The following is a 20,423-nucleotide window of genomic DNA, read 5'->3' as shown; positions in this document are numbered from 1 at the left end:
TTTATTTTTATCTCAATAATATATATAAAAATTGTATACTGTTCAATAAAAAAATAACACAATGTTAATTTTTACTCCCATAATCCGTTCAATTCTTTATTTATTTTGTATCTAATAAATGTCGTAGAGTGTAGACCAGAGATTCCCAACTGAGGTGCCGGGAAATTATTTGAAATGTATTTTTTATTACATTATTTACGCAATAATAATTAAAAATAAAAATATATAGTTAACTTTCAATGTAATAATTTGTTTTATAATATATAATATGTGTGTATAGTATATTATATCTACATCTTACTACTTTTGTTTATGCACTGATAATTAATAAAACCAAAGTTGTCAATAAGGTGCCTCCGAATTTTTGGATAATAACTAAGGGTACCGTGAGTCAAAAAAGGTTGGAAACCTCTGGTGTAGACATACATAATATAATATATAAATAATAATTGATCTGTCATTTGTCGTCGTCGTCGGTCCGAATCATCGGTCGACGCACGCCGATAACGTACACAAAATAATATAACAAAAAAAAAAAAAAAAATAGATTGAATTGTAAAAATATTAAAAATAGATTGTACACCATGTCGCCGTGGTCTACACGACGCACGGCGATAACACAGAATATTATACAATATAATAATAATGTTAAAAATCACTATAATGTCAAATTCTTATTAGCAACGTTTCCATTTTTCTGTTCATAAACTGATACAATCCAACCACAAAAATGAGTTGTTATAAAAAAATTTTTTATGATCGAACCAGTGTTTGTGAAGTGGTTGATCAAATTTTTTTAATAAAATATCGAATGATACTAGTGGTAAGTATAAACTAAAATCTTTGCTCCTATTACGTTAAACATACAGCTTGCCTCGACACTGGGTTAAATTTACGATTGATGTTTGGATAAACATTTATAAATGTAATGTGTAAGGCGTAACTGGATAACAATTCAATTTATAATTTAAAATTAATATATTATTCTTACGTGCTATAGCACGATAGCAGCTACTACTTTACCTGTGAATCGGAAGATCTTTCACCCTCGCCAGTTATAACCGACGATACTGCAATCCAAAAACTATAATAATAGTTATAATCCATAATCTAACTCGCACACCCTGACGCCAAATTATATAATATCTTTGAAAATATTGTGCTCTGTGCTTGCATCGATGGATCGTGCATGAATGATGTAGGTATTGTGATGTGTTGTTGTCCTCAGACCTCGGTCCACACTCCATTTTTTCTGGCCAAAAGAATACCATCGACTTAAAGCAAGTAAATTTTTTTATAAATTATAATACTATACTATTATAATTAGTGCTTCATAGTTTTACTAAGTATTGCGTACGTACACATCTCGAAGTGCTTAAGCACTTATTAAGTTGTATAATATTATTTTAAATAATAAATCGTAGATACATAATAATTAAACCACGGAATTGCATGGATTTGCATTTATCATTTTTTTTTTTTTATACATATTTAAGATTTTTAACTCATATTTGGTTGGTTTTTAATGCATATGAATTGGCTCTCTAAATAATAATATTAGATGTTGCGCAATGCCACAATGCACACATTTTATTCACCATTTAAATTAGGTAGGGTTGACTTTTTATTTTTTTTTTATTATATAGAACATTTATAAAATTAATATTTAGAATTATTTAGTTAGAATTTTGACGTTTCATTCATAATCATGCGTCAATAATTAAAGAAGCTATTAATATTTGAATTTTGTATTTAATTTCTAAAATGAAACATAATAATATTGTGTATAATTTAATGATCAAATTAAATTATTATTTTTCTTTATTCAATGCTTGAATGAAATCTTCTAATTTTTCTTAGATTTGTTTAACTTTATCAAAGTATAAAAATAAATATTCTAAACTTTAAAATAGCTTAATGCACTTGCTAAGTTTTATGACTAGAGTTACTCGGTGACCAGTCAACCGTTTGCATTTGATCTCATCATTTTGGCTGTACTCATCCAAAATTTCCTTTAATTCCTTATGTAATATTACTTTGCCAGTAAAATCATTTCTCATAGTTAGAGAGGTCATTTCTTTTAGTAAGTCATCAGTTACCTATAGACAATTATCAAATTACATTGCTGTAAGGTATCAAAAATAATATTATTTACCATTAAATTATGTTCCAGAATACTAGTAAGGAATTGGGCTGCATAATCACAGTTATGTTTATTTTTTATACACCTGTCTTCTAAAGTTTTCAATTGTATCACTCCTAGAATTTCTAATGCCTGTAAAAAATATTTAAATTTTCTCATTCATCCTTTAAGCAGTCTCAAATTAACAATAATATTTTACCTTGTCTTCCCAAGAGTGTCTTGTTAATGTTTCATTAATAACAGCAGTTTTTAAAGTTTCTAAAATGACATCAAATGCAAGTTTTTGGTTTTGATTTTCTTCAAACATTGTTTTAAACATATTTTTCAACATTATCCAACCTATGTTAATTGATTTTTTAGGTAATTGCTCCTTTGCAAACTGTTTTAATTTAATATCAACCACTGTATTGAAACTTACTATACAACAACATAAAATAAAGTTTAACATTTTTTAGTTTTATTATTATCATTATTATTATTACTAGTACTATTGGTTTGATTCACTGAATAGCCTGCAGGCAAATAGACATTTTCAATTATATAATGAGAAATGCTGTTCCAAAGTTCAGCATTAAGTTTTTCTTCCCAATTCTTGACAGACACAGGACTATTTTTAAATTGTGCTACATGATATGGACCTTCACTTAAAGTAACTTTAACAAGTGCTCTGGGCATAATTTCACCAGCACCCCTTAAAATACAATAAAATAGTAATGTAAAATGTTTGTATAAAAATAATTATATGTATGTTTTATATTACCTAGGAAAAATCCTTGCTTGTGCTATCATTTTTAATACTGATGTTTTTCCAGAACTTTGATCACCAATTACAATAACTCTGGGCAAATGGTCTTGAGTTTGGTAATTTGAATCGTAATCATTCAATTCATCAAGTAGTTCAGAATACATATCAATTAATCATTTCTAAGTAAAAAAAAAAAAATTGTGTACATAATTGTTATAGATAAATATCAAAAATAATCAAAATTATTTTTGATAATTACTTTAACTTTTCTCATATTCATTTTATGATTTTTTGCAAGTAAAAGTGTTTTTATTTTTATTTTTTTATTTTATTTAATTCTTTATTTTCTTTTTCTAGTTTCTCCAATTTTTTTTGATACCTTATTTGCGTTTTTATAAGTTCTTTTGTGATACTTTTAATATAATAAATTTAATTAATTAAAACAATATAATATATTTGATAATAATCGAATAGGTACTTTATTTCATATGTAAAGACAATTAACAGGTATATTCTCACAGTTATTTATAATATATTTTTTTTTGAGAAAATTTATTGAAGCAGATCAAATCTTTTAAAAATAATTATTTCTATCGCACTTCAAATAATTTCAATATTAATTCCTTAGTTTGTCTGAAACAGAATTAAATATGATTTCTTATATTTATGTATTGTACTATTTGTATTTTGTACTTTTAATTATAGCACAGAATAAGAACATAATTAGTTAGTTGAAAATAAGAAATAACATTTTCTATTTACTATTAACTAGTAAAACTATTTTTCATTGATTACATTTTTCACAATGATTACAACTTAAGAGGTTACTAAATATCATTTAATATTCTTGTCTTCTTTTTGCTTTATTTTATTTTATAAACAAATAACTAATAACTTTATTTAAACTTATTTTAAATTGTCTATTTAGCAGGCAGCAGCTAGTATTTAATCTAAACATATTATATTTAAACTAAAAAGTAAACATTGTTAATAAAAATTTTGTTGTATGGTAATTAAAAAAAGGGTCTAATTTTTTTAAAAATTTTAAATAAATTCAATTGTAAAGCTAAAAACTAAATTGTTGAAAATTATTTAATTATATAAATTAATATAATGATTAATTACAATTTTTATTATGTTTTTAGATTAATTTAATAATGGAGATATTAGCTTGTCGACGACCTGTTCTATTGAGCATTTTAAAGAAACGAAAGCTCATTAAAAGACTTAATACATACAGCCATACTCAACAAAGAAGTTTAAGCAATATTATGCTACGTAGAATGGACAGGAATCCAATATTTAAAATAAATAATCCACAGTTATCAAGAAATTTTTCGATGATGCGTATTTTAAATTCAATTCTAAAATTACGATATTTAGTGATAGGCAGTGCTGTTGGTGGTGGTGTATCTGTTTCAAAGGTATTGAATACATAATTAAATTTAGAATTACTAATATTATCATTGTCGTTTATTCATTAATGGTATGGAGTGGCCGGTGCACATTGTCATATCTCTGTTGTCATGGGCAGGCATCTCTTCTTGGGAAAGTGTCTATCTCAAGGCACTGCCACCTTCTTCCTCAGAAGGCAACAGCAAACCATTGCATAATAAAAACCTTCCCTAGTATATGACAGTCCAAATATCCAATAGACTATTGTCAAACTAACATAGAATACCTAACCTTATTATGGTTGTTGCACCAAAAGAAAAAAAAATTATGAGATCTCTATAATTTATAAATTGTATGTAATATTATAGAAATACCAAGAATGGAAAGATTCATTACCTGATTTAAGTTGGCTGGATGATATTTTTGCCAACAATAACACAGCCAATACTATTCAAACATCATTGAAATCAATTATGGATACTATGCAGGATTTTGATTTTGGTAAGAACTTAAAACTGATGTTTTGTGGAAGAACTTACATTTGTTAAAATCTGAGATAATCTAATGTTTAGACTGTACAAACAATTCATATTGTATGTTATAGACTCTTCAAAATCTAATGAAAAATTGGGAAATTTAAAGGTCTGGCTTGATTCTAGTATTGATCAATTATTTAAGGCTACAGAAATAACTGAATCAGATGATCAATGTGAGTTTTTATCTGCGAGACAAAGACAAATTACCATCATAATTTTCAATATGACTAATAGCTTGTTAGCATTTGTGAAAAAAATGGGTTTTTTATTCCCCTGGCTTTATTTATTTATTTTTAAAAATTTTCTGTAAAAAAGTATGCACTTAATTGAATTTAAAATCAAGTAACTGCTTCTGATTAATACATTTATCAGTATGAAGTTAAGTTATTTATAATTGAATTTGAGAAAATGTGCATGTTCATTTGAGTTATATTAAATTCATATTATATTCCATTTTTGTGACTTATTTAAGTTCTTCCATATGCAGTAGTAGTTTCTCTTTGTTTCATTTATTGGAAATTTTTTTTTTTTTAATACTTTATTTGCTGCATCTCATATTTATTTCTTTTTAATATAATATATAATTTGTAATTTTATATACAACGCTGTCTTGATATGATATCAAATGTTTGCCAATATTAAATATTTTATGTAATATATAACAATCCCAATTAATGTTAGATTACATTTAGTTTATTTTTTTTTTTATTTAAAACAAAAACAGGAAACATTTTTAAACATACCATTTTTTACTTATTTTATTTAGCTAAAATTGTTGAAGATATATCTCCCATTATTACTAAAGCTGCAACAACAGACTCTAAAGATTACAAACAGAAATTGGGTTAGTATATGTTGTTAAAAACACTTATGATTTGTCCAAATTACACATTATATTGTTTTGATTAATAAATTTATTATATTAGAAATGTCACAACAAGAACTTATAGAAGTACAGTTAAAGTATCAAAAAGAACTGGAAAAACTAGAAAAGGAAAATAAAGAATTGCGAAAAATACTTTTACTTGCAAAAAATCATAAAATGAATTTGAGAAAAGTTAAAGTAATTATCAAAAACAATTCCAATTAGTTTTGGTGTTCATCTATAACAATCAAATAAAAAATTATATTTTTTGTAATTTAGAAATCATTAATAGATATGTATTCTGAACTACTTGATGAATTGAATGATTACGATTCAAATTACCAAACTCAGGACCATTTGCCCAGAGTTATTGTAATTGGTGATCAAAGTTCTGGAAAAACATCAGTATTAGAAATGATAGCACAAGCAAGGATTTTTCCTAGGTAATATAAAACATACATATAATTATTTTTTTACAAACATTTTACATTGTTATTTTATTGTATTTTTAGGGGTGCTGGAGAAATGATGACCAGAGCACCTGTTAAAGTTACTTTAAGTGAAGGCCCATATCATGTAGCAAAATTTAAAGACAGTGCTAAAGAATTTGATTTAACTAAAGAATCTGAGTTAGCTGAACTCAGAAAAGAAGTAAGAAGTTTTGGTATAATTTATTATATCATACTACTTATTAATTTTCAGCTAATGCAATCCTAAACTTTTTAAAAAGGTAGAAGTAAGAATGAAAAAAACTGTAAGCCGTGGAAATTCTGTGAGTAATGAAGTTATTTCTATGACTGTCCGTGGTCCTGGTCTCCAACGAATGGTACTTGTTGATCTACCTGGCATCATTAGTGTAAGTTACAATTGTCTATATTTAATGATCAGTTATTCATTTATTATGGGTTATATTTATTAGAGTGTGACTCAAGGCATGGCACCTGATACACGAGAATGTATTCGTCAGATGACTACAGCACACATGTCTAATCCAAATGCAATCATTCTCTGTGTTCAAGACGGGTCTGTAGATGCAGAGAGAAGTAATGTTACAGATTTGGTATCTCAAATTGATCCACAAGGTCGACGTACTATTTTAGTTTTAACTAAAGTTGATTTGGCTGAAAAAAATATGGCCAACGCAGACCGTGTATGTAAAAAGATTCTTGTTATCTCAATTTAAATATATTTTCAGTGTTCTTATTAAAATTTGTTTTTTTTTTTTAAAAATTTTATAGGTTAATAAAATTCTTAGTGGTAGTCTATTTCCTATGAAAGCATTGGGATACTTTGCTGTTATAACCGGCAAAGGCAGTCAAAATGATAGTATTGATAGTATAAAAGAATATGAAGAGAAGTTTTTTAGGAATTCAAAGCTATTCAGGTAGAACTTATAATACTTTTAAAGAATTTATTGTTACTGGTTTTTGTTTTTGTCTTATAGAGATTCCATTGGCATTTCATCACAATTGACAACACGTAACTTGAGTATAGCTGTTTCTGATTGTTTTTGGAAAATGGTTCGTGAAACAGTAGAGCAACAAGCAGATTCTTTTAAAGCAACTAGATACAATTTGGAGACAGAATGGAAAAATAATTTTCCAAGGTTACCTATTGATAAAAATATTGTAACTCTCATAAGTCAAAACTAAATATATGAATTTTTTACATTGACTTCACTTTAGGTATTTAGAACTTGACAGGGACGATTTGTTTGAAAAGGCTCGGGGTGAAGTCTTAAATGAAGTAGTAAATCTTAGTCTTGTGTCTGTTAAGGATTGGGAAGAAAAACTTAATGCTGAACTTTGGAACAGCATTTCTCATTATATAATTGAAAATGTCTATTTGCCTGCAGGCTATTCAGTGAATCAAACCAATAGTACTGGTAATAATATTAATAATAATGATAATAAAACTAACAAATGTTAAACTTTATTTTATGTTGTTGTACAGCAAGTTTCAATACAGTGGTTGATATTAAATTGAAACAGTTTGCAGAGGAGCAATTACCTAGAAAATCAATTAACATAGGTTGGATTGTGTTGAAAGATATGTTTAAAACAATGTTTGAAAAAAACCAAAACCAAAAACTTCAAGCATCCGATGAAATTTTAGAAAATTTAAAAACTGCTGTCATTGATGAAGCATTAACAAGACACTCTTGGGAAGACAAGGTAAAATATTATTGTTAATTTGTAATTGCTTAAAGGATGAATGAGAAAATTTAAATATTTTTTATAGGCATTAGAAATGCTACGAGTAATACAATTGAACACTTTAGAAGACAGGTGTATAAAAGATAAATATAACTGGGATCAAGCAGCCCAATTCCTTACTAGTACTCTGGAACATAATTTAAAAGTAAATAATATTATTTTTGATACCTTACAGCAATATAATTTGATAATTGTCTATAGGTAACTGATGACTTACTAAAAGAAATGACTGGACCTTCTAACTATGAGAAATGGTTTTACTGGCAAAGTTGTACAGCTGAGCAAACTAAAAGAAGTAATATAAAATACGAACTGGAAAATTTATTGCACTCGGATCCTGTAATTAAATTATTTTTATATTGTATTTGTAACTAAATGTTTATACTTATGCCATATTATTATGCTTAGAACCATAGTAATTTATTAAGTAAAGATGAACAGATAACCATAAGCAACAATTTGAAACAGAAAACTGGAACACCTTATGAACTTGATGAAATATGGCAAACGTGGTATTTAGTATATAGGCGTCATTATTTTAAAACGGCTTTAGAAAATGCACACAACATTAAAAAACAATTTTACCATTATCAAGAAACAAATGAACTACAGGTATACATTTAAAAATGTAATATTATTTATGTGTGTGAGAGTGTTATTAAAAGAAAAAATAAATTAATGAATTAAAATGTTCCTAATAAAGTGAATATTTATATAAAAATTTTATAAATTGTCACACTCTACCCGAAATGAGATTGTACCCTGTTCGTGATCAGTTTTTGTCAGCAGCGATCAAAAAATGCTCATCCATTGCCCTTATTGAATCTACCACCTGTATGTCTGTTATATTGTGAAGCCCGTGTGTATAAGTTGACCACTGTGGTATAATCTCATTTTAGATATATATTATATTTTAGAGTATATTCTATTAAATAATCAAAAGTATTGAAAACTTAGATTAAAACAATATAACAATTGACCACATTGCATAAAAATATTTCTTACTTGCTGTGCAGATATGTAAAGAGTGATGTTCCCTAAGATATGTGACACGTATATAAAATGTAATTTTATAATACAAAAAAATGTTTTGTGTACAATATGTTTAGAATGAATATTATGATATTGAAATGTTTTGGAGAATAATACGTATGATCAAAGTAACGGCCAACGTCTTAAGACAACAAATTACAAATAGAGAATGTATATTTTAACTTTTAGTTTACTTAATACAAAAAAATTAAATTATTAATATAAATTTTATTTCTTTTTTACATTAGTGAGACGTTTACATAAGGAATTGAAGGAAGTTTTGGATGAGTACAGCCAAAATAATGAGATCAAATGCAAACTGTTGACCGGTCGTCGAGTAACTCTAGTCGAAGAACTCAGTGAGTGTATTAAGGTATTTTAAAGTTTGGAATATTTATTTTTATAAGCTTTTTTATTCTTTAGATAAAGTTAAACAAATCCAAGAAAAACTAGAAGATTTCATTGAAGCATTGAATAAAGAAAAATAATAACTTAATGTTGACTTAGTATAATTCTGTTTTAAATTTGTGTTGTATATTGTTTATTTTCTAATTAGTTAGTAACATTTAAATTTATTGTTGAAAATTATGTGTTATTATATTATAATTTGTATAAAACTGGTTATTATTTCATAAATATATACATATATATTATATATTATTTATTCAATAATCGATTTATGTACTGATAACACTATAAAACATTTATTGCATGCTGTTTTTGTATGTATTTGTAAGTTTGTAATACAAGCAAAAATGTCTTTTTAATAATTTTATGTTAACAGTATCATTATGAAAACATTTAGGCTATACCTAATTCATATTAGTGTCAGTAGATAATAAAGAATTATTTATTGTAAAGAATTTTTTTTTCAAGCAATCTCATACATATTTATTATAATTATGTATGATTAATATCAAATATAATATAATAGGTTATAACTTATAATAATCTTATAATTTTTATTTGAATTGTAGACATCAAACTTTTAGTGCTTTCCTTATAATGTCTTAAAGCGTTGACAGACTAAGAAAAAAATGGCTTTTAACTGATATATTATGATGGAAAATCTTAGTACCAATATTATCCTGATGAGATTTAAAAGAAAACCATATCCATATGTACCTACTGTCTCAGATTTTCATACATACAACATAACAAATTTGCGTTCAGTAAAATTAGATTTATGTTATTGGCTTTAATATTAGAGCAATCTCAATTATCAAAAATAATATAATGTTATTATCTAAGCTTTAAGTTCTAAGGGCCAGGTCACTCCATACATTTTTATTAGTTTAATAATTTTAAAGTTACAATATAACAAAATATTACAACTACCTATAAATATTTATAACTCACAACTCACTTTTAAGTTATTAAATTAATAAAAGCATATGAGATGATTGGGGTCACCCGCGGCCGAGTGGTCAGAACTAATGTTTTGGATTTAATTTTGAGGTAGCCACAGGGCATTTTAATATTAATATTGAGAACTTTGACACAGTGATACATACAATTAATTATTGACGTAGAAGACAAGTGATCGATATTCGATATAGAATATATCTCAAAATGGTATAAATTATTTCATGTCGTATAATCAGATAAGGAAACATTTATAATATTTCATAATATTATTATTTATTAATATAGTAACAAATATAAAGGTAATTACTTACTTATATGATTAGTAAGCCTTCTTTAGCAAAAAAAAAATATTTAAGAGGCAATGAAGGTGAACAATAAAATATACAAAAGTCAGTATGGTACTATGATCATAGGACGTGTGCACAGACTCTAAAGTATGTAGTGCCCTTATTTATCATCGGTCATTTAGTCAGCCGTTTTATAAATATTTACAAATCTATTTGAAATTTGAATGTTCCACAGGTAGTTTAAATGTTATTTTGATATCATTATCGGGAATCACGCGTGTGGTGTTGGTGTACCTATAAGTAACAATACAATATTATAATTTATAATGATCGGCGAGAAAAACACTAACACTACTTTTAAAATATTTATATCCGGTCCAGGAAAAAATTAAAAAACTTACTCCTTTATTTAAATAAAAAAATAATTGTCAAATATGCACTTGTAAAATGAAAAATGGTCAAATTTGCACAAGTACAATACATGCAAGTATGCAACTATACATTTTAAATATAAACTTGTATTGCTATGAAACAAATTTCTATATTAGGTACAGTGAAGTGAGTTATCCCTTTTTAAAGTAATAACTAGGGCTTGGATCTTTTTTATACATGAGATAGAAATCTAATTTTTATACATAAATTCGTTTCACGTCATTCTAAAAAACCAGAAAAACCAATTTATTTTTGGGTTTTTTTACTTTTTTTTTATGTAAATGTTTTTTTTGGTTTTTTTCAATATTATTACAGCTGTGAATTTTTTATACGTTTATTATGCTATTGTAATGAAATAAAAATAATTAATAACAAATGTAAAAACCCAGAATGCGGTTATTGCATTATTATTGTTTTCGTTATCGACTTGTTTGTTAAATATATAAATGTACCTATAGATTATCGATCTACATAATATTATAGCTTGCAGTACGAATACGGTCAGTATGTCTATAAAATCGATATCGATTATCGATCATTTCAAAATTTAAGATTAAGTGTTGTAATTTTAAAGCTCTTGTATGAAGTATGCACCGATCAATTTAGTGGATGTAGAGAGTTCGTTTTCTATATATAAAAATATTCTGTTGGACAATAGAGTCAGTTTAATTAGGTATTGTAAACCTTGGGAAATACATGGTATGTAGTAGATCCATTTGTTTTTTTTTTAAATATTAATATTAATAATTTTGTTAATTTTGAAAATAAACGGATTTAAAATGAATAAATAGAAAAAAATAAGTCAGTAGGTAGTACGAACCAAATCGTACATTTCCCCTGATAAATACTTGTGGTCAATTCTGTAATTAATAATGTGATGTTTTTAGGTATTTAAAACGATAATATTATGATCTTTCTCTTTGTTCATTAGCAAAAAACCTTGAAAGTTTAATACAAGGTTCCTTATAAGTTATTTTTAACACAAAATTAAAATATCAACAATACGTCATATTATTATTATGCGATTACAATTTTTACAATTGTTAAAAGATACAATTTTTTTTAACAAAATTATATTGGAAATGAATAAAAAACGTTTGGCCTAGTACCACATATATATTTTATGAGTGATTTTATTTTGACAATATTAAGATATTTAAATATAATATACTAATGGTTATATTGTTATTGTTTTTGAAATCAGAAAATGCTGATCTCAGAAACTTGAAACAGTCAAAACTTTAAACTATATTACTTAATTTAAGTATCATATATTTTATAAACTAAATTAAGTTTTCAAAACATTTAAAACATTGTTACCTATGTTATTTATATACATTTGAGATCTCTTTAACATTTTTTTTTTATTTATGTTCTAAAAAATGGTTTTCTCGATTAAAACACTTATAAATGTCTTATATAGGTTTTATTAAGTACCTACATGTTCATTTCAAGATATTAAGTAAATTAATTAGGAATCAATAAACTAAATAAACTTTCGAATTTTCGAAAATCAATCTCCAACAAAATATAGCATATATATAATATAAGGAGATTAATGAATTCATATAAAAAAAAAATTAAGTCTAGATGTACAATATGTTTATTTTTCGTCAGTTTATTGATGTTCATCGTCACGCATACATAATAGGTACCTATGCGTGTTACACTTTTTTTTATTTCTTTTTTTTCGAATAGTAATAAGTTATAACAACGCTTAGTTTCACACAACACGTATTTTAATGTATTAAACTAAAGATTATTAATTTTAACTTATTTTTGGAAAAAAATTCAAGAAAAAGCCGAGAGAGAATCGCGATGATCGTCTCGAAATCGTACACTCACCGACCTGTTGGCACGCTCTTGCTGTTGAACACATTGAACTGCACACACAAAAGATTAGAAATTGCCTATATTTTGCTCCTTCTAAGAGCTGCTTTAAATAAAAATACCATCGGGGTGTTGTCGGCGTCACGTCCTCTCAAACGGTCACACTGCGCGGACGGGCGATCACGTTATCAGGCGTCCTGTTATCTCAGAACGTGTGACCAATGGTAGGACCGTAAACACAAGTTGATAGCTACTCGATAAATAATTTTTCTTGTGCCATTGCCGAGTGTATTATAAGTAGGCAATAGGTGTAGCGCGAACGTTATCTTTTTTTATTTTGTATTTTCGTTCACCTTAACGCCCAACGCTGCCCAAATCGATTTCCGATTTTCGTCTTTCACTCCGACGGCGATCCGGCGTCAACCGAACATGAGCTGTCTGATCACCACGATCGCCCTGGCCACCGCCGTTTTGGCGTCCGGTGAGTACGATTTTCCTTTCGCCGGACACGCCCCGTCAGGTGTCCTTCCTCGCCAAAACACTTTTGTCGAGTTGTTTTCCATCCCCAGCGAACCTCCCTAGTCAACCGTTTTAGTGCCACTTTGTATTTATTTCTGTGTTCTCATTTTTCTAGCAAGTGCCCAAAGCCACCAACTCTATGTCCTCAACAGCCCATCGAATGTCAAGATCGGTCAGTCGTCAGTGCCATTGCGTGCCACCGAGTTGGCCGACGTTGTATCGTCGACATTCGGTTTCTCCGTTCCACATGGAGTAAGTGCATGGTTTTTACAGTTTACAATGTCATAACAGTTGGTCGACTTGTACTTGTCATACTTTCCAATTAATATATATACTTTGTCAAAACCACTCAGTGGCTGAATAACAGTCATGATATTACCTATGTAATTTATTGTTTGTTAAAACATAAGCATTTTTTGTTATAATTTACTTATAATTTACTTATAAATACAAATGTTTTATCACATACAAAGTAAACTACATTAACTAGTTACGTATTTATAAAATACTTAACTAATAACCATGGGTTAATTCTGAAGTAAATAGAGTTTTTATCATAACTTTAAAATAAAGACCCACACTTATGAAAAATTCAATAATTACAATTTATAACTATAATAAGAAAGTGTATACAATGGGGTCACTTGATATTAATCATGACTATTATTTTAAAATGTATTTTACTAGGAAAAAACTTGGAGCAATATAATGATGGCAGACCCATTTTCATTACCTGAAGCTGTAGTTGTCCTTGAAATACCCGGATCAAAGAATCCCGGTTTTGACCTAAATAAAGTTGACCATCGTGATTTAGTTTTGGATGAACCTTTAAATGAAGTGTTTGCTACTGTGGAACATAGAATGAAAGAGAGACTTGCCAATAAGGAATATAGCATTATGCACGGTTCCTTAACCAATGTTGAATTTGTAAGATATATTTAATTTATAACTATTACTATTGTTTAATAAATCACAAAAATTTTTAGCTTAAAAATCAAGTATTCCATCCAAATTTTAAGCTTAATCCTAGTATTAAACCTCAACTCATTGATTCATATGATGAAAAGTATGCTGTATTTTTCAATGAAGTTTACCATTTACATCAATTGGGGCAAGGTGTAAGTACAATTTTTGATATTTATATAAAATTACATAATAAGTCAAAACAAAATAAATAATTTAATAGAGCCACTTAATTATGTTTGTAAGATATTATCTTACTATTGATTAGGTATAAATTGTTTAGTAACTGTTCATGCAACTTGGTATTAAATTTTCATAACATTTTTGTGTCTTACTTAAATAAATTATCATTGCAGGTCAAAGAGAGTGGGTTAAAAAATAATGTACCAGATTTTCATTGGTTTCAATTGCAAGGCATAAAGGCTTTGACTGCTGTCAATGGAGAAAATTCAGAAGAAACTATTGATGGTCAAAAGGTTTTAAATGAAGCTATATCTACTTTGGTTCAATCATACAATGAAATTTACAATAATGAGGTATTTATTTAATTGGTGTCATTACATATTTATTTATCAGATTTTACTTCTTATAACATATTATTTTAAAACCTTTTTAAATATCATTTAGGTGTTAATTATTGCTATTACCAACAATGCAAAAGAATCACATAGAAACAAACGTGAACTTAGTGGAGTAGAAATGGTAATAGTTTTAGAAACAACTTCTCTTGATGTTAATTTCATAAGAATGTATAATATGTATATTTATTTGTTATTAGGATCTCAATGTTGCTGAACCAATATCTAATGATTTTCCAGTTATTTTCAATCTAATACTGTGGTTTGTTGTAATATTCGTCTTTTCTCTTTTAGCCATAGCATGTGAGTATTTATTTTGATTTTATTTTTAATATAAGTGAATAATATATTTTTTAATATTAACACTAGAATTGAAATTATTTTTAATAAACATTATATTTTCATAATTGTATATTTATAAGGTTTCTAAAATAACAATAATTATATGTAGTCTCTCAGTTACTTAAAAAAATGTATTATTATATTATTCTAAAACTATTAAAAGGAATATTTCATTGAGTCTCAGTGGTGCCAAACTAATTTTTAGTAGGTAATGCAAATACACATTTTAATCACCTACCTATCCCTACCTAGATACTATCAAAAATATCAATTTCATTTAACCATTAATGATCAACATAATATTATATTCTTATTAAATAAATACCTATTTCTAAAGTTCCAAGTGCAAGTTATATTGTATAATGAATTTAAGTGTTACTAGACCTAAATTTTAGAGAGTACTAAAATGGTATAAAACTATAAACCTTACAAATCCAAACAAATTCATAACTGAAAAATACTATAATCTTTATTCAAACCCATTTTAGAATTATTGTATACGAAAAACCCATTTTGTGAGCAAACATGATCTATAATAATGATTTATTTTAACATTTTGGCTGCATATTGACTCTAATTGGCATCATATAGATCATGCCAATATATATTTAAAGTTAATGGCTTATAATTCCTTACTCTATGTTATTTTATTATTAGCTAGCGTGGTAAAATGCGTGTTTTAAAATATGTTTTTATATGCTATTTGAATGTATGTACGGCCAATGGCCATGGAGTAGCTTTTTTATGTTATATTAAAAAAGGTGACATACACTGGGTGAAAACTGCAAAAATACATACGCTTTTGACATGTTAACTTAATCATTTAAATTATTGCTTTAAACATGTTATATTTTGCAGGGCTTAGTAGTTAAAGTACAGAATGTAACTTTTATTAGTTTTATTTAATCAGAGTATCTGGTTGTAAGTAACAATTAAGTTAATGAGTTACAGTTTAAAAACAAATAATTATTTATGGATATAACAAATCAGTATTACTCAAAATCAATAATCAATCTATAAAACATTATTGACTATTTGTATTATGCATTGTAATATTTTACAGAATTTAATACCTATCAAGCATAATCTATTTTACCAATAATAATAAACATGTTTGTGTACATATAATTTAAAATAGCTAATACTTAAGATATAAGATAGTATTTATTGCATTCATAATAATAATGAATATTTGTATCATTGTATTATTAATGTGAAAAAAAATATTCTATTTTTTGTTATACCTTACAAGTTATTAATCGCATAAATTATATAGCACTTAAAACCTATTTCACGATATTGGTGCTTTGACAATTTAATCATAAATTATAGAACAAAAATTAAAACAAATGCCAATTTCAATTACATTTTTATTGTTTATTTAGTTAAAAAACAGAAAAAAAAATTGTCAAATAATGAATGTAATATATAATATATATTATATAATTTAATAAGTTTTTAAATATATTAATTATTTGATTTAATAATTTTAAAATTTATATCATTCAATTATCTAATTCTACTTTTTTTTTTTTAGTGAGTATTGCCCAAATGGATCCTGGTCGTGATTCTATTATTTACCGAATGACCAGCAATAGAATGAAGAAAGAAAACTAAATGTTCATATTGTTCATAAAATGATTTATAGGTGAACAAATCAGAGTATGCATGTAATAATCATGAATCGATTAAAAAGCAACAACAACAACAACAACAATAAAACTTAAATTTGGCTTAGAATCCATTCCATTTTGTATATAAGTGTTCACATACTACACAATTATTATGATTATTATACTAAGTTTTTGTTTTATTTAATTTAGTTTATTGTTTTAAAACAAAGGTGTTTAGTATCTTAGTATTTCTTTATTTAATTTATGTAAATTAAAAAGTTATCAATTTGTTTTAAAATTCTTATGTTATCTAATTACTAATTACCTTTGATAAGTAAGTAAAAGTAATAAGTATGTACTGTAATAAGTCCTTGCTAATTATTGTTTATTAATTATGGCAAATTGTTATAACTTATAAATGAGTTTTCCAATAGGAAAATGAGAGATTCTATTGTGTGCAACTTTTTTAGGTAAATATAAGTATTTATATTAGAATATAAAAAAAAGTTAAAACATTCAAATATATATTAATTAAACATTTTTCTTAGAAATGTAGTTACTTGAAAACATTGATTTAATTGGTACTAGTTTTTCACAGAAAGTTTAGTGTTTTACAATTTTAATATTAATTTTTTTATTCAGAAATCGTATGCATAAAAATAGTTTTATTGATAACAAGGAATTAACTTTAAAAACTTGCAACAAGAAAGACAAAATGATCAGCTAAAACTGCAAAAAGTTGCAAAGACTAAAGTAAAATAACTGAACTATACTCTTTTAACCACTGCCAAATATAAAATGTATTATTGTACTGTACGTGAATGTGATTATTTTACTTCATTGACAAATGTTTATTTTTGTTAGAAAAATTAAATCAAATGCACATGATAATATCTTCATTGCTTGATATCCATTATATACTTCTTCATTAACAAGGATTTGTGAATACAAGTATTTGTTTATCATGGTGTAACTATGTAAGTTTGAGTTTTTCAACGAAAATATTCGGTTTTTTCTATATTATTTATTTGTGTGCTTTGATTTCAATTTAAAATTGTTTATTTTTTTCAGCATAGAACTTTTATAGATGTTAATAATTTAATATGTCTAGTTACTCTACGTATTTACTACAGTAATATAACCAAAATATTTTTTTACTAGAAATACGGACAAATTGTGTATGGAGCTTAGAAAACCTCAATAATACAGAATTGTACAATGGCTATATTATATTTGGGGAATAAATGGCATTCTTAATTGGTTTGATTAAAATAATTTATCGGAAACACAAGTAACAACAAAAGATTTTACATATTTAATATACGATTATACCTATATTATTAACTTAAACTTTAATTCTAAAATACCTACTTATATATTGACATATTTTTACCAATCAAACTTATAAAAACAACTATTGCAAAAACATTCCTGAAATAAAATAAATCCATTATGATGTGTGTACAATGTTATAATATAGCAGTAGGTATATTAAAAATTATATGGGATACCGAAAAAATGAATCCACAACTATGGTGTACCTAAATAGCCTATACATAACGCCGTGTGTTTATTATAATGAATAAGAGAATGGATTTTTATGCACTAAAATGTATCGAAATAATATGCTATATTATTTACAGTAAAAATCAAAAAAACATGCAAGAAAACTTTTTTTGTTTAACTAAAATTTATAAATTAAACAACATATAATAATAAATTATTTTAATAAACTAAGTATACAAAAAATTTTCATTTTAATATGCTATATATTTCGAATTTTGTAAAAATATATAGAAATAAATAAATAAAATTATACAATTAGATTCAAATTGATGTGATTCATGAAGATAACTGACGAAAAGCAAAAAGCAAAAAAGTATACAATTGCATAGAAATCCGCGTTCAATTCATGAGTCATCGCATTAGATCATATAGGTATATGAAATTGTGTATACTTACTCCTTCACTGCGTATTGTAAATGTTGTGATTTTTTCAAAAAAAAGTATTTTGTGTCCTTTCATATTAAATTCGGAGATATTCCATATAATTATTGTTTTAAAAGGTACTGCGACGTTAATTTAATGTGTAGAATACGTTTGTAAAATGATGGCATTTTATTTACACTGTTAAAAATACGTAAAATCAGTTTTTTTTATAATAAACTGACAACAAGTGGCTGTGGGCCCAATAAGAAATATAAATTTGACATTTTTACGTTTTTTTGCATGTAGATTAATTAGAGTCATTGAATTAGATCATTTATGTGAAGTTTTGAATTTGAAAACTTATTCTTTTACCAAGTATTGCACATAATGTGATTTTTTCGAAAAAACGGTATTTCGTGACCTTTCATATTAAGTTCGGAGATATTCTATATTATTATTGTTCGAAAGGTATTGCGACATTAACTTAATGTGTAGAATGCGTTTGTAAAATGATGGCTGTTTATTTACACTGTCAAAAATACGTAAAACTAGTTTTTTTAGAATAATCTGACAAGTGACCGTGGGCCCAATAAGATATATAAATTTGAAATTGTTTATGTTTTTATGCATGTACATTCATGATTTATATTATTTTTGATATAATAATAATGTAATCTGTTGTGTTTCAAATAATAATATTATGTCCTGTTACGTATATTATCTTAATCTATATGTTGTTTGTTACAATGTGGTATTATTATACCACAAAAATAGACAACGAGTGTAATGATCTTACAATAGAGTGTCATATTATGTTGACGATTTTATAATACTGGTTAGAGGTTTGCTATCTTTAATTTAAGTATCTTTACTTTTTAAATGATTATTTTAATAAATATCTTTATCGTTTGAAAAATTTATTATTGAACATATTTTAATTAATTAATTATAATATCGTTCCTGCTATTGTCAATAAAAGAATGTGCTTATTTGTCGATCAAAATTAAATTCGCCTATTAATAAATTAGATTAAACGTTATAATAGACGTTTAAAATTTAAATAACTATGTTAAAAATGTTTTTAATAAAACCACTTGTTTAAAATACTTTTTAACTCTAAAAGCAGTCAATATGAACCAGTGACTGATGACGACAAGTCTAGTGGCCACCGAAATAGTCTTACATAGCGATTGGTTCAAATAGTTTATACAACAAACTGCGCAAATGCTGATGGACTGGACGTCCGACTTTGTGTATGACCGTTTCCCCGATTAGGTAACGGTTGAAAGTCGGTCAATTAGTTTCAATTCGCTATCGTTTACCAGAAACCTAGCTCGAATTTGGCGATGTGAGTATATTTTTTTTATTAAAAAGTGTGTTTACAGATACAAAAGTAAATATAAATATAAAAGTTTTTTGAATAAATTTAATAAGTACAGTTAATAGTGAAATATTAATTGCATCACGAATTATTATATAAAAAATTAATAATATAATAAAAAGTAATTGTGATTTTTTTTTTAAATTAACTCAATCTAGATAATATTTTATTTTATATAATTGCCATATCGTGGAAAAATCTAAATAAATGATAAAATATTTAAATATCCTTGGATTAAAATTTTTAATA

General features: G+C 26.1%; 2 protein-coding genes across 7 annotated transcripts; both read left to right on the top strand.

The window, feature by feature from the left end:
- Window positions 1–796: 796 nt before the first annotated feature.
- On the top strand, window positions 797–9,585 carry LOC114128116 (dynamin-like 120 kDa protein, mitochondrial). Of its 6 annotated transcripts, none has more exons than XM_050204347.1 (20): window positions 797–823; window positions 4,034–4,312; window positions 4,652–4,784; window positions 4,888–4,992; window positions 5,586–5,663; window positions 5,746–5,882; window positions 5,964–6,127; window positions 6,197–6,335; window positions 6,415–6,540; window positions 6,604–6,834; window positions 6,923–7,068; window positions 7,129–7,290; window positions 7,370–7,569; window positions 7,638–7,858; window positions 7,926–8,045; window positions 8,102–8,239; window positions 8,309–8,512; window positions 9,010–9,103; window positions 9,181–9,291; window positions 9,356–9,585. In XM_050204347.1, the coding sequence occupies exons 1-20, from the start codon at window positions 812–814 to the stop codon at window positions 9,418–9,420; spliced, it is 2,865 nt and encodes a 954-aa protein (XP_050060304.1). In that variant the 5' UTR covers window positions 797–811; the 3' UTR covers window positions 9,421–9,585. The 6 variants fall into 6 exon arrangements, with proteins under 6 accessions (XP_050060304.1, XP_050060309.1, XP_050060305.1 ...); XM_050204348.1 differs by lacking the exon at window positions 797–823 and adding an exon at window positions 1,022–1,280; XM_050204349.1 differs by lacking the exon at window positions 797–823 and adding an exon at window positions 1,022–1,284.
- A 3,528-nt stretch (window positions 9,586–13,113) lies between these two features.
- LOC126550950 (ATPase H(+)-transporting accessory protein 2) lies at window positions 13,114–17,069 on the top strand. Its single transcript, XM_050203610.1, has 8 exons — window positions 13,114–13,330; window positions 13,484–13,620; window positions 14,056–14,295; window positions 14,355–14,486; window positions 14,688–14,867; window positions 14,959–15,033; window positions 15,110–15,212; window positions 16,789–17,069. Exons 1-8 carry the CDS (start codon window positions 13,279–13,281, stop codon window positions 16,866–16,868), a joined length of 999 nt encoding a protein of 332 aa, XP_050059567.1. The 5' UTR covers window positions 13,114–13,278; the 3' UTR covers window positions 16,869–17,069.
- The last annotated feature ends 3,354 nt before the right edge of the window (window positions 17,070–20,423 follow it).

The sequence above is a fragment of the Aphis gossypii genome, chromosome 3, assembly GCF_020184175.1.
Source record: "Aphis gossypii isolate Hap1 chromosome 3, ASM2018417v2, whole genome shotgun sequence".
Lineage (NCBI taxonomy): Eukaryota > Metazoa > Arthropoda > Insecta > Hemiptera > Aphididae > Aphis > Aphis gossypii.
This window is presented reverse-complemented; position numbering and strand designations above follow the sequence as displayed.